The 16,215-nt window shown below is 39.6% G+C and overlaps 1 protein-coding gene across 3 annotated transcripts in view; it reads left to right on the top strand.

Annotated features, from left to right (window-relative positions):
- KDM5B (lysine demethylase 5B) overlaps nt 1–16,215 on the top strand; it is a 136,448-nt gene that overhangs the window by 58,069 nt on the left and 62,164 nt on the right. For all 3 annotated transcript variants that reach the window (XM_033917480.1, XM_033917478.1, XM_033917481.1), the window contains exons 11-12: nt 3,355–3,513; nt 12,405–12,586. In XM_033917480.1, the coding sequence (XP_033773371.1) occupies nt 3,355–3,513; nt 12,405–12,586 (341 nt within the window). The remainder of the gene's footprint in view (nt 1–3,354; nt 3,514–12,404; nt 12,587–16,215) is intronic.

The following is a 16,215-nucleotide window of genomic DNA, read 5'->3' on the forward strand; positions in this document are numbered from 1 at the left end:
TCCAAACGGGGTCCCGGCCGGCAGTGTGGGAAGCTGTGTTGTAGATGCTTCAAAACACCTTTAGTAAAACATGTCTTGTTAGGGTGACCAAAGATTCTATGAAGTGTCTTTGTGTGTGTGCCTATGTGATGGAGCCTCCCCAATAGATGCTTTCACTTGAATGAAATACACCTAAAACCTAGTAAAATAGAACTAGAGTAACTTCTAAAAGTATCAATGTATTCAAATGTGAATGGAAATGACCTGGAACTAAATGTGGACTGAGTTGTTTTTTTTTTTTTCACAAACTTCAATCAACAAGCTAAGTCCTATAGCTAAAGGTTAGATGACTGCTGTGTATAGTAATATTGCAATACTCGGCAATATCGTATGTGTGGTCATGCTTCTATGACTTACAGCAGGAATATATTCTTAGCTTGATTATTTTGTGGCCTAACTAAGATTGGTTTATTGTTGAGCAAAATGGGGTGTAGACTAGCATATGTACTTTGATATCTAAGTGTAGATGGTCACACTTTAAAATCTGAGGACAATTCTTTAGTCAAATAAAATCATTTTCCTAGCTGGGGGGTAATTTTTTTTTATTCAACCAGGTTGTGAAGTGAATCCCATCGAAAAAGGCATATCAAAATTATGGAAGCAGTTGTTGTCAATAAATCCCTAAAAGGAAGGACTTGATACTGACTAACAGCTGTGGTGATTTTGCTAACATCAAAAGACTAGGATGGGGTTCTTAACCTTTTTTGGGTTTTCATACACCTTTAATTAATCAGTGAACCTTCAGACCTTCTTCCTAAACTAGCCTGCTATTGCCTACTGACAGCTACATAGAGTATGTTGCTAACTGTTAACTGTTAATATGCCATAAAAGTACATACAGTAATACTCAGTTTTACTAGCAATAACTATCCTAACTACCTTCACTTGGTCTAAAAAGTTTCAGTGAATTGCCTCAGATTTCAAGACCCTTCTCTGTGGCCTATTTGACCTCTTGGGCAACACTGCTTAAGAGCCCTTAGACTAGAAGAAAGCAAGGGGAAGATAAAGGAAGCATGATCTAGATATAAACTGTTTAAGTATCAAAGTTGGAACCAGCAGACCAACTTTCCAGAAAGCAACCCATGAGGATCTTTGGTAGCCTGATATTGAAGAAATAGCCTTTTGAGTTTGGGTATAAAGCTGGTGCCTAGATATATGAACTCATTAGTAAAGCAACGAGGAAGATGATAAAAATGACAAACATAGTAAATAACAGTCCATCCAGTCTGCCCAGTAGTCACCCTCATAGAATATTGCTAGTTGGTTAAGCTTCTCTGTGGCTGGCAGTCAGGATATATCCTTAGTAATGTGAAACAATGAAATAAAAATCTGGGTATATAGACAAGATGAGCCAATTGGTCTTTATGTTTTGGCATTTAACATGTAACTCTGTCTTTATGTGTAAGCCAACTTGACCTGCTTGAGTCTAATGTGCTGTTTAGTCAAGGGGGTTGTTCAGCTGGGCAAGCATTTAAATGGCCTTAAATGTTAACAGTCTTCTCAGTTTGATTATTTTATAGATGATAGTCCATTGTACTTTTACAGAGTTGCTAAGTTACTCAGTTCTAAGAGGAAGATTTTAGGCCAGTCTTGGATTTCAGGCAACTATCCTGATGCTTTATGGGATCTGTGGCACCAGTTTTAGTGGGTATATTCAGGGATTACAAATACCAGCAGGACAGGCCAAATAGATTTCTTGCTGCAACTGGATAACCTGGCAGTTCTACGGGAGAGTGCATGTATCAATGACAATCACACACACATATCAACTTTATGGCTGGCATAAGTGTTGGGCCTAAGCACCCTTGCTTGTAGGCACACTGTTAGAATTACTCCCTCTGTTCACCCAATGGTTTCCTGGTTCAAGCAAGGCTTATGGCAACACGATACCTTTAATAAATGGTCCCCCCAACACAATACCTTTAATAAATGATCCCCTCACTTGTGGGACCTAAACATCATCTCCCAGTTACTGGAAGCTTCTTTAAAAAAAATAAAATAAAATTGGGTCAGGTGTTGTCCAGATATCTTGCCACAATAACATTGGCAAGAAGTGAGTGAGCTCCAAGCCTTGGTTCACTATTCTTCCTATGGCCAATTTTTCCCAATAGAGTTTGCTTCCAAATTTTCCCCCCGGGTGGTATGAGAGTTTCACCTCAAACATTCCATTGCCCCTTTTGTTCTATTTTCCAAATGCAGAGGCCATGGAAGTATTCTCAATTATTGTTTTCCTTTAACCCAAACATCCTAGATAGATGGGTAACTAGATGGCTAAATAAACCATTTCCAGTGGGGTCTCAAATAGTATCAATTATTGCTACCATAAAGCTGCCTTTTACTGCCTCTACTCAAGTTGACATGATCTCTGAGTGAAAGAACCAGTAATTCCAGAGGTAGAGGTTGTAGTACAGACTGTCAAAATGCACTATCCATTTGGAAAAGAAGACTGAAGGCAATAATGTGCGACAAATATGTGAAAAGAATTCCAGGTTGCAACTTTGCACATGTCCACTATGGAGACTGAGCAGAGGTTGGATTAGATGCTTCTTATTGGTCATTTACTATGTTACTATGTATTCAAAAAAGTCCAGTTTTGTCTTTATGGATCACATCTCACACAGACCTCCATGAGGCAATCCTTAGCTAGCTAGGTAGGTACCGTATAGTGTGCCTGCATCTCCCCTGCTTATTGTCTGAAAAAGCTAAGTTGCACACCTGTAAAAGAGGTTCTCCATAGACCACATAGCCATACTTTCCCTTCTCCATCCCTCTTTACGTAAAGCCAACAGCTGAATTATAGACAGGAGGAAGGGGAGAATCGGCTGGCACGGTAACACCCACACTCAGGATGCAAGTCAAAAGCTTGCTGAGCTACTGGAGACCACCTGCACACAGGAGCTATAAGGATGCTGACATTGTATGACTGCATTCCCCTGCTGTTTAAGGAGAATCATGGGTAAGCAACTTAGCTTTCCACAGACAAACTGGCTTTACATGTAGGAAGACATTTGTAAAATGACCCCTTGAGACGTGGAAACACTTCAGTGTGACAAATTGGAAGCCACTGTTACATTTGTGAAGAACAATTACAAGTGTTTTAATGTCAATTTTAAAAAATTCACTTTCATTACCCTTTGTCAGTGAAATAAATTTAAATCAAGTGTGGTTTAAGGAAATCTTTTGTATCAGAAGAGTTCTTGTAATGGAATTCTGTTGAGGTATTTTATGAGACTTGGTCATTGTGGTATTTGAGTTGAGATGCAAACAACTTGGGAGACTGAGTTGATTATTAATTAGCGCTTTCTTTTCTTCTAGATGGTTCCTACAGAACTGGTTGAGAAAGAATTTTGGCGTCTGGTTAGCACAATTGAAGAAGATGTCACTGTTGAATATGGTGCAGATATTGCTTCTAAGGAATTTGGCAGTGGCTTTCCTGTTAGAGATGGGAAAATAAGAGTAAAACCAGAAGAGGAGGTAAATATTATGCTTATAAAAGCTAAGTTGGAATGAATACATTTCTTAGAAGACCCTCATGAGCAGACAAGTAGGGTAACGGTTCTCACAAGTGGGTGGTATAATACAATGTATCCGGATATTGTTTATAAAGCTGCAGAGCAGCGCTATAGAAGTGATAAATAGTAGTAGTAGTATTTTTGGATGGCCTAAATCAGCAGTCTCAAACTCAAACCCTTTGCAGGGCCACATTTTAGATTTGTAGATACTTGGAGAGCCGCAGAAAAAAAATAGTTTATTTTAAAAATTTCTATACCGTTTTATTCCAAAATGGTTTACAATAAAGTTACGAAACGGGTCAGAACAGATAAAAACAAAAGCAGAAAGATTCAATCCTTGCAATAGGTCAAATGCTCAAATAAATGCATCAACAAATAATTGCGTTTTCAGCAATTGTCTTATTAAAGAAATGACAACTTTGCATGAGGTAAAACTTGTTATAGTTTATAAATCTTTCCTTAATTGCTTCTGATAATTTCAGCTATATACTGCTGAAAGCAGTGCAACATGCAGGCATTTTTTCCTGCTTTTGACGGGGTTACCTTTGTTCCTCTAACCAACGCCCTGATGACGCTAATGCAAAACTTGAGTCGAAGGGAGGCTCTTTGATTATATGAACACAGGGTTTTTAAGGGAGATAGAGAAATCTGGTACAAGCGCAGGAAACTACATTTTACCGCCTTCTTACTCCATCTTAAAAGATAAGTGGTTCATTGATTACATTTTTGTGAACACTCAAAGCTGCGTATAAAATATTTATAAAGGCTGGATAAGGGACTTTTGACAGTGCTATGATGGTCCCTTTATACAACCGGCACTTGTACTTTTATTAGTACTTCTTGCACTTATTGGTTGGTGACTGAGCACTTTATTAGTATTTATTGCACTTTAATAGCACTTGCTGCATTTTATATATACATATATGTTTTTATTTTTTATCATTACTAATATATAATTTAGTGACTTGTGGATTATTTTCAGCATTCACATTTTAACACAAGTATCATATTTAGTAACTCCTTAATATTTTTAATGATTTAATATTAAACTTATTTTATTAAAGTATAAAAAGAAACAATATTCTGTACAATTTTCATTTTATAAATTACAGAGCAAGGATCAACAAAACCCCTGTCACTCTCCTCCCCCTCACAAATATGCCCTCTACTATCGAGAAAACTGAACAAACCAAATTACTACAGAATGCTACATAGAAAATTCAAGCTAACAGAATATTTCAGTCACACATGGCAGGAATAGTGTTAGGGGAATGCAACTAGGGTAACTGCCCCCTGGTCAGAGAGCCCTTATCCAGCTGTAAGCTAAACAAGCACGGTCTGGGCTTTACAGTCCCCAGTTATGTCTAGCAAGATACACATTTCAAATCCGATATATTCTAATCACAAAATAGAAAATAAAATTATTTTTTCTACCTTTTCTTGTCTGGTCACTTCACATCATCTTGGTCTCAGGCTCCGGTTTCTTTTTTCTTCTGTCTAATCTTTACTCGCTCACCAGGGTCTCCTGACCATTTGACATGTCTTCTTTCCCCATGCTCACCGTTCATCTTCCATCTCTTTGTTTTTCTATATGTTCAGCATCTCCCTTTCTCCTATTCTTCTAGTATTTCCCCTGTGCCCATTTCCCTACCTTTATCATAGAAACATGATGGCAGATAAAGGCCAAATGTCCCATCTAGTCTGCCCATCCACAGTAACCATTATCTTTCTCTCTCTGAGATCCCACGTTCCTATCCTAGGCCCTCTTTAATTCAGACACAGTCTCTGTCTCCACCATCTCTTCCGGGAGACTGTTCCACGCATCTACCATCCTTTCTGTAAAAAAATATTTCTTTAGATTACTCCTGAGCCTATCACCTCTTAACTTCATCCTATGCCCTCTCATTCCAGAGCTTCCTTTCAAATGAAAGAGACCCAACTCATGTGCGTTTACATCACATAGGTATTTAAATGTCTCTCTCATCCTTGCCATAGATGCTGAAAAGTCATTTGATAGAGTAAATTGGGAAACTAGGTCTGGGTGAGACTTTTTGTTCCTGGGTACAGGCTCTATATATTCAACCAAAAGCCTGTTTGAAAATTAATGGCTCCTATATTGATTTTTTTTGTTGTTGTTGTTTATATCATAGACAATACGATGAAATCTTTCACCCAATATGCAGTGGCAGCCAAGAAAGCAAAACAGGAATTATTATTTATTTATTTTTTTACATTCTTTATTCATTTTAAATCATACAACAAGTGTACAAAAATAAGAATTATTAAAAAAGGGATGGTTAACAAGACTAAGAATGTTATAATGCCCCTGTATCCCTCCATGGTGTGATCTCATCTGGAGTATTGCGTTCAATTCTGGTCTCCTTATCTCAAGAAAGAAATAGTGGTGCTAGAAAAGGTTCAAAGAAGAGCGACCAAGATAATAAAGGGATGGAACTCCTCTCACATGAAGACAGACTAAAATTGTTAGGGCTCTTCAGCTTGGAAAAGAGACAGCTGAGGGGAGATATGATTGAAGTCTACAAAATCCTGAGTGGAGTAGAACGGGTACAAGCGGATCGATTTTTTACTCTGTCAAAAATGACAAAGACTAGGGGACATAGAAACATAGAAACAGAGCATGACGGCAGAAAAGGGCCATCGGCCCAATAAGTCTGCCCACTCGAATAACCCTCCCCCTAAACACTCTCTCGAAGTGACCCCACATGTTTGTCCCATTTTTTCTTAAAATCGAGCACGTTTTTGGCCTCAACTACCTGAAGTGGTATATCATTCCAACGATCAACCACCCTTTCGGTGAAGAAATACTTCCTGATGTCACCATGAAATCTCCCACCCTTGATTTTTTAACGGATGCCCTCTTGTAGTCGTAGGTCCTGTGAGGAAAAAGATGTCTTCTTTTACCTCAATACGGCCAGTAACATATTTGAATGTCTATCATGTCACCCCTCTCTCTGCGTTCCTCGAGAGTGTATAGTTTCAACTTACCTAGGCGTCTTCATATGGGAGATCCTTGAATCCTGAGACCATCCTAGTGGCCATTCGCTGAACCGATTCCATTCTCAGCACATCCTTTTGATAGTGTGGCCTCCAAAATTGAACACAATATTCCAGATGGGGTCTCACCATGGACCTGTACAACGGCATTATAACTTCAGGCTTTCGGCTGACAAAACTTCTTTGGATGCAACCCAGCATTTATCTAGCCTTGGATGAAGCTTTCTCCACTTGATTAACAGTCTTCATATCTTCACTAATAATTACTCCCAGGTCCCGTTCTGCAACAGTTCTTGTTAAGGTCTCATCATTTAGGGTGTAAGTTCTGCATGGGTTTCCACTACCAAGGTGCATAACCTTGCACTTTTTGGCATTAAAACTCAGTTGCCAAATATTAGACCATTTTTCCAGTAAAAGTAGGTCCTGCGTCATAGTGTCGGGCACGGTTACTCTGCCCACTATGTTGCATAGTTTAGCGTCATTGGCAAATAATGTAATTTTACCTCGAAGTCCCTGAGGCAGGTCCCGTATGAAGATATTAAATAGGAATGGATCCAAGACCAAGCCCTGTGGCACTCCATTGATCACTTCCGACGTTTCGGAGGGAGTACCATTTACCACAACCCTTTGAAGTCTGCCACTGAGCCAGTGTTTAACCCATGCAGTCAATGTTTCTCCTAATCTCAACGAACTCATCTTGTTCAATAACCTATGGTGTGGGACACTATCAAAAGCCTTACTGAAGTCCAAATACACAACATCCAGGGACTCTCCTTTATCTAGCTTTTTCATTACCCGGTCAAAGAAGCTAATTAGATTGGAATGGAAGGACCTTCCCTTTGTAAATCTGTGCTGGTGGGGATCCCTCAGCTCCCTCGTCGTTTAGAATCGTATCTAATTTGTGTTTAATCAATATTTCCATAAGTTTACACATTATTGATGTGAAACTGACCGGTCTGTAATTTGCAGTCTCTGACCTGCAACCCTTTTTGTGGAGCGGAATGACGTCAGCTGTTTTCCAGTCTAATGGGACTTTTCCCATGCATAGGGAAAGATATAAGAGCGCAGCTAACAGCTCCGCCAAGACATCTTTCAATTCCCTAAGCACTCTGGGATGTAGTTTATCCAGTCCCATGGCTTTGTTCACCTTGAGCCTTGATAGTTCTTGGTAGACTCTGCTGGCAGTAAATTCAAAGTTCCGGAACGGGTCTTCTGAGCTTTCCCTTGTCTGCAGCTGTGGACTGGAACCTAGTGCCTCAAAGGTAAAGACCGAGCAGAAGTATTCATTGAGTATTTCGGCTTTATCAGAGTCCGATTCTACATAGTTACCGTCGGGTTTCCTTAGGCGCACTATGCCGTCTGTGTTCTTTTTTCTGTCGCTAACATACCTGAAGAAGGATTTATCCCCTTTTTTAATATTCTTAGCCAAATTTTCTTCCATCTGGAGTTTGGCATATCTGACTGCTGCTTTAACAGTCCTAGATTTCACCAGATAGGTTTCCTTAGCTTTCGGTCGTTTTGATTGTTTGTAGGATACAAATGCTCTTTTCTTCTGTTTTACGAGTTCCGAGATCTCCGTAGAGAACCACTGAGGTTTTATCATGTCTCCTCCGTTTACTCACAGTCTTTATATAGAGGTTGGTTGCTTCCTGTAGGGTAGATTTCAGAGCTGACCATAATACCTCCACACTATCTGTCATGTCCTAGTTTTGCAGCACCTCATAGACAAAATCTCCCATGCTCTTGAAGTTAGTGCCCTTAAAGTTGATGTGTTTGACTTAGTTAGTGACCTTTATTGATGTGTTTGACTTAGGGAATCCCTTGTTGAGGTGAAACCACACCATGTTATGGTCACTGGAGACCAATGCATCACCTACCGATACCTTTGTGACACTATTTCCATTGGTGAGTATCAGGTCCAGGATCGCCTGATCCCTGGTGGGCTCCAATACCATCTGTTTGAGTCGTGCTCCCCATATGGAGTTTAGTAACCTTCTGCAGGGAAATATTTTTAAAACCAATAGGAAGAAATTTTTTTCCACTTGGAGAATAGTTAAGCTCTGGAACGCATTGCCAGAGGTTGTAGTAAGAACGGATAGCATAGCTGGTTTTAAGAAAGGTTTGGACAATTTCCTGGAGGAAAAGTCCATAGTCTATTATTGAGAAAGACATGGGGCAAGCCACTGCTTGCCCTGGATTGGTAGCATGGAATGTTGCTACTCCTTGGGTTTTGGCCAGGTACTAGTGACCTGGATTGGCCACTGTGAGAACGGGCTACTGGGCTTGATGGACCACTGGTCTGACCCAGTAAGGCTATTCTTATGTTCTTATGATAAAGGGACGAGGTAGGGCTTCCCATTATCCCCGTTATTATTTGCTATCACCATTGAACCTTTAGCAGCTTATATTAAAGCACATCCGGTTTTGAGGGGGATCAAGGTGGGGACTCAGGAACATAAGATCGCGTTGTTTCCAGATGACATTCTCCTGTATATTTGAGACCCAGGGATTACACTTCCGACATATTTGGAGGTCTTTCAGCAGTATGGAAACTTGGTGGGTTTCAAGATTCATATAGATAAATCAAAGTTTATGGGCTTCCAGGTGACAAGAAGATGAGCAATGGATAGGTGCCCTGTTTCCTTTTAAAATTGCAGGACCTCACATCAGATATTTGGGGATAAATTTACCACGCAAACTGAACTGTTTGTATCAAGTTAATTATGGAAGGATTGTACAGCAAGTGAGGAGTGACCTACAAGGCTGATGGGAACTTTGGTTGTCCTGGTGGGGAAAAATAGCTGTGTTGAAGATGAATGTCTTGCCGAAACACTGCCTATACCTATCCCTAGAGGGATATTGCAGACTTTATAGAGGGAAGTTTTTCCAATTCATTTGGGAGGGTAAATCCCTACGGTTAGGGAAAAAAGTATTATGGGCTGCGCATAACCAGGGAGGGCGAGCAGTTTCTAATTTACAGTGTATTATCAGGCTGTGCAATTACGGTTTATGTTGAATTGGTCTACTATAATGGATAATCCACGGGTGCAATTGGAGCAATATTTTGCAGAAAGTCAGCCCTTGACATGGAGAATATGGGCCTCTGGTGTGGGTTGGGCGCCTAGAGGTAAAGTAGATAATCCTTTTGTATCCCACTTTGTTGAGCTTTGGGGAAAATTTAGGACTTAGTGGAGAAGGGGTGGTCAGGCGTCCACATTAGCAGCTATTAGATGAGAACCGTCCTTTCTAGTGGGGTTGGATAGTGGAGTACTTGCCCGGTGGGAGGATATGGGACTAAGGGTTTTCAGGGATTTTTTTCAGGGTACAGGCATGATTGCATTTCACACCCTACAAGATAGATATCAGATTCCTGAAGGGGATTTTTTTACAGTGTATGCAGCTCCACCATTATATGCAATGACAGGGATGGCTGAGAGACAGTCCTATTCCATTGGAAAATTTATGGGGTTTTTTAGAGGGTTCCCGGGCCCATTTTGGTATTGTATTCTTAACTTAAAGCTGGGAGAAGATTTCTTGTGGGTATAAAGCAAAGTGGGAGGCTGATTTGAACCAATTATTTAATGATGTCCAATGGAAGACAATTTGTTTGGAGGTCCAGAAGGCCTCTACGTGTGTTTTGGTACAGGAAATTGCATACAAGGTTTTGTCCAGATAGTATTTGACACCTGACCGGCTTCAAAAGATTTTCCCAGCTGTACTTGATACTTGGTGGTGGTGGTGGTGTGGGGATCCTGAGGGACCTTCCTTTATTTCTGGTGGATTTGTATTAGACTATGATCCTTTTGGATAAAAGTAATGCAAACTCTTTCCAGCTGGATTGAGAGTACTGTGCCCCCTCACACCACAGAGCTGTTTGTTGGGGCTGTTGAATGCAAAGTTGCTTGATCCATCAGGGGTTGGCAGCAGCAAAATGCTTAATAGCACGACACTGGAAAATGGCAGAGGCTCCATCCATCACTGAGTGGACTGTATGTCTAAAACAGTTGGTGAGCCAGGAATGCATTGTAGCTACCCAGAAAGGTTTATATGAGACTCGGCGTTGAGATTGGGTATTGATCTTACAGAATATTGATGGCTAATAGACCAAATGAGCCTGGTGAGAGGATATTGTAGTAGGTACTGAAATTGATGGGTTACTGGTTGATTGTTTTGATATATTTGTATTGTGTGGGAGCATTAGATGGAGTTGGGGGAGAAGGGGGAATGGGGGGTTATTGATAGTAATGTTGGGGGTTTTCACTGTCTTATGATATTCATCATGGTTGCATAGGAGTACAGGTGTTAGTTACTTTGTCCTTTCCAGTTGTAGTCACTTGGTATTCCAAAGTTTTTTTGTTTTTGTTATTAACCAGTATGTGGATTGGATTGTTGCTGGTTTATTGGAAAACTTTAATAACAATTTATTGGAAAAAAATATTTGTAAAGCAGCAACATGGGCCTCCATTCATACCTTCACTAAACAATACTGTTTGGATAATTCTTTAGCAGATGATGCAGCTTTTGGACAAGCAGTTCTATGTAACCTGCTTGCTTAGTTTAAAGAAAAAAAAATACTACTATTGTATATATCTGCACTCATTTAAGCTCTATGTCCACCAGTTGACAAACACTATTTGTAGGTAGCCCTCAGCTTGAACTCGCCTTTGAGTGTGCCTGCATTTCCCTGGTAAGGCTATGGAGAAAGTGAGGTTCCATACCTGTAACGGGTTCTCTGTAGTCAGGTAGCTACAGTCACACTCTTCTACCCACCATCCTCTCAACTCTACCTTAGATCTTTTAGCTATATGATAGACTTAGGGGGAGGAGGAATACCGAGGTAGTGTGGGTAGATGTTTACTCTTTTCCCAAAATACTAGGACTAGGAAGCTTGTGATTAAGCTACTAAGTAGTAGATTTAAAACAAACGGGAAAAAATATTTCTTTCATTCAACATGTAATTAAACTCTGGCATTCATTGCCGGAGGATGTGGTGAAAGCAGTAAGCTTAGCAGGGTTTAAAAAAGGTTTGGATAATTTCCTAAAACAAAAGTTTTATGTTCTTATGTTCATTATTGAGATGGCTTGGGGAAATCCACTGCTTATTCCTAGGATAAGCAGCATAAAATCTCTTTTACTCCTTGGGATCTTGCCAGGTATTTGTGACCTGGGTTGGCCATTGTTGGAAACAGGATACCGGGCTTGATGGACCTTTTGGTCTGTCCCCGTAAGGCAACTCTTATGTTCTTATGCACTCAATTTCAGACATCTCTAAGCTCAAGGACTGCTCCAGCACTCGAGGCTCCGTCAGATGACGTCACCTTTGAGTGTGGCTGCATTTCCCTGTCTACGGAGAACACCTCTTACAGGTAAGCAACCTTACCATCTCTGTAGATAGCAGGGGAATGCAACCACATTTATCCTCCCTCCATCTTCTTTAAAATAAAAAAAGGAATAAAAAAAAGGAAGAGGGAGACAGACAAATGAAAATAGTGAAGAGCAAAAAAAACCTCACTGCCTATAACATTGTGAACACTATTGGCTTCACTATGACATAAATTGATTGGTGGGATGGATATGTGGTGGCACGAGAATCCCTATGCAGGCTTAGAAGTCCACAAAATTAGTCTAGGATGGAGGAGATCTCTGGTACATTGGCTCGATCAATGGCTTCACCATTAAGAGTGGCTGCATTTCTTTACTATTTATGGAGAAGCCCCATTATACTGCTTTTTTTAGGGGTAGGAAAGGATATAACACATATTGAATTTCAGAAGTCTATGACCGAGTGCTGTGTTGCATGCAGTTTAAGAATTTCACGCATTGGTTTTTATTTTTTAGGATTATATTGATTGTGGTTGGAATTTGAACAATATGCCTATAATGGAGCCCTCTGTCCTTGCGCACATAACTGCAGATATATGTGGCATGAAATTGCCCTGGTTATATGTGGGCATGTGTTTCTCATCTTTCTGTTGGCATATTGAAGATCATTGGAGCTACTCCATCAATTATCTGCACTGGTGAGAGACTACTGTTGAGTTTCTGGTTACAGCTGTAATCGTGCAGTAATTTCTTGTTTCTACTTATCTTTCACAGTCATTTTTATGATTGACTCTCTCTAGCTTTGTTCAATTCAAACTGTTTGCAAATGTCAGATATTTATATTCATGTTTTATTTTGGGAGTAGTTTTTTTAAAATATTCTTTATTCATTTTTAAAACATATACAATTTAAGTGAAATACAGAGTAAATTAATCATTTTACAATATAGACATCACTTAAAATTTTTCAAATATTCATGCTTAGTAATACCCTCCCCTCCCCCCACCAAAACTTTCCAACCATTTTTCCAACCTTATTTACCTCCCACCCCCTCCCTGGATGTGCTTATTATTAAATAACAAACCATAACTATAGAGATTCTACGAAGGACGTCAATGGGCCCCAAATTAATTTAAAATTTTCATTATTCCCTAATATAGCAGCATTCATTATATATTAGACATAAACTTGCTCACCAAAATGTAAAGTTGAGACGATCCCAGTTTTTCAAGTTTCGTGTAATCAATTGTATAGCTGTACTTGTCATAATTAAAACGAGACGGTTTTTTATGTTTATCTAGGGGATCTTTAATATACAAAATAGTACTGCAAATTATTATTTCATATGTTAAAGGAATCTCAGCATTTAAAATGTTATTAATTTGTCCCCAAATTGATTTCTAAAAAATCAGAATTCTAGGGCAGTAAAACAATAGATGATCTAATGTTCCTATGTCTAGGTGACAGTGCCAGCATCTATTAGATCTAGAATTATCTAATTTATTCAACCTAACTGGGGTCCAAAAAGAACGATGTTGGGAGTAGTTTTCATCTGCCTGCTTGGTGTGTGCTTGCATGGCAGTTGGCCTCATTTGTGGGTGAAATAGTAATGTTGGTTTCAGATGAAGAGGGGCATGTACAGTGTTCATTGGGGTAGGCCTTGCTGACACTATACAGTAGTAGCAACCCAAGAAGTGTGTTAACTTTCTTGAAATATTAAAATTTGATTTCCTTGCTTACTTTTATTAAGACTTTCTAAAAACTGGGAAAATGCCAATATTACATCTAATATAATGTGATAAGATAATCTAAAACTGAGGAGGACACTATGATGTAGTGGTTAGAGCTCCAGCCTCAGCACCCTGAGATTGTAGATTCAAACCCCGTGGTGCTCCCTGTGACCCTGAGTAAGTCACTTAATCCTCCACTGCCCCAGGTACGTTAGATTGTGAACCTAAAGGGACGGATAAGGAAAGAGAATGAGGGACTTGTATACTGCCTTTTTCTGGCTTTGGCATTTCAAAACTGATATTCAAAGTGGTGGGTACTGGAGGATTAAGAGACTTGTCTAGGGTCAGGGAAAATGCTTGAGGTACCTGTATGTAAACTGCTTTGAGTGTGGTTGTAAAACAACAAAAAGGTGATATACAAGCCCCAATCCCCTTAAGTTTCAACAATTTTTATTGATATCAGAATAATACAACCAGAAATAGTAGTAAAATCACAACTGCAAACATCCATTTCTGAACATAATGCAAGACATTACTCCCCACCCACCCCTGACCCAATCCAAAAATTCCTATCCTCCCAAAGAAGGCCCCCCGAGTCCTCAAAATGATCCCAGGAATAATAATTCATCTGTTCTAAGATTACAGTATCAAAGATGTAGTTCAACAATATACCAGGCAGGTAAACATAGCAAGACAAAATGTATTATTGGAAATGGAATACAAAAATTAAGTACCAAGAAATGACCTTTATTTTTTTTTTTTAATAAATCTTTATTTGTTTTCAAAAATTACAACAAGTGTACAACAATCCATCAGAAATATATTAATTAATCACTTGACAATCTTATTTGTAATCTTCCAAATACATAAATATAAAAGAATTCCACCCTTCCCTCCCATATACTAATAATTAACAATTATCAATTATTATCATTCCTACTCCCAACCTCCCTCTATCTTTTCCAATACTGAGGTGTTTAAGATGTCTGATTATTAGAATAAATAATCAATGGCCCCCAAATCTTTTTAAACTTATTATAATTACCTTGCTGTATAGCAAGCACCCTTTCCATTTTATAAATATGGCATACTAAATTCCACCAGAAAGTATAATTTAGTTTAGTATAATCTTTCCAATTTCCTGTAATCTGCTGAATGGCAACCCCTGTTAATATTAATAGAAGTTTATTATTATTCGCTGAAATTTGGCTTTTAAATCTCATTGATGTACCAAATAATACAGTATCATATGAAAGGCCCACATTATTTTCTAACAAAGAATTAATGACCTTTAAATGCGTCACACTGTCCTACAGCAGAGAAAAATGCATCGTTATAATAGTAACGGAGAGAAGGGATAAATACAAGCACAAAGTACAATTAAGAACTTTCCTATCCTCCATAACATGCAACCACACCTCGTAGCCCAGCAACCCCCTTTTTTCTCCCCTGAGGGTCATAGTGAAATAGTATGTTACCAGTGGGTTGGTCATAATAGCCTTATTGGGTAGAACACCAGGCACTCATATACTTCACAGTTCTTTTTTTTTTTTTTTTTTTTTAAATCTTTATTCATTTTAGATTTTTCAACAACTGTACAGAAAAATCATCATTCAATATACAACATACTTCACAGTTCTTACTGCAAAAAGTCAGATAGAAAATGTTGCTCAGAGACTGTACACTGGTGACCGCAATGCTCATCATGGCACTGTGGGATCCATTCAGCCTACCAGTTCTCTGTGCTACCGGTCTCAGTGGAACACACCCCCTAGAAAAAAAATGGCACAGCAGCAGCCATCCTATGTACCAACCAGCCGGTCCAACTCAGTCCATCCAGGAGAGTGCATCCCCCAACTGTTAGGGGAGTAGTAGCAAGAATGCCCTCCCATGCACTTAAAAGCCTAAGGCACAGGTGTCAAAGTCGGTCCTCGAGGGCCAGAATCCAGTCGGGTTTTCAGGATTTCCCCAATGAATCTGCATGAGATCTATTTGCATGCACTGCTTTCAATGCATATTCATTGGGGAAATCCAAAAAACCCGACTGGATTCCGGCCCTCGAGGAGGGACTTTGACACCCCTGGCCTAAGGAATACCCAGTGTGGCAACCCATTCAACTGCACTACTCTTACATCTATCCACACTCATACCCATGCACCCCAGCAACACCCCCAACTCTCTGAAATAATATTTGCATGGACCAGTACGATGTGGTTCTCCAAAAGTTATTGCTCCCAAATATCTAAGGACTGGCCGTCCAATCACCATTAAATGTTACTTGTGGAGGGCACTGCTGCTTGCTGGATAAATGTTGCTGCCGCTTCAGGAGACTCAAAGGTGATTTTTTGCCCTCATAATAAATCTTCAATTTCGCGGGATACGGTAGGGCAAATTGAACATGCTTTTTGTGGAGGCCTGCACACAAGGGGAACGAAAGCTCTCAGTGGCGCTGAAACTCAAGTACAATGATCCTGGAAACAGAGTACAGGCTTGTTGTTCTAAGTAAGAGACCCGCATGCCTGAATAGCATGGAGGATATCCATTTTATGAGCATACTTCAACAGTTTCAAAGTAACTACCCACGGTCTCCCTTCCAT

The sequence above is a fragment of the Geotrypetes seraphini genome, chromosome 13, assembly GCF_902459505.1.
Source record: "Geotrypetes seraphini chromosome 13, aGeoSer1.1, whole genome shotgun sequence".
In the NCBI taxonomy this organism is placed as follows: Eukaryota; Metazoa; Chordata; class Amphibia; order Gymnophiona; family Dermophiidae; genus Geotrypetes; species Geotrypetes seraphini.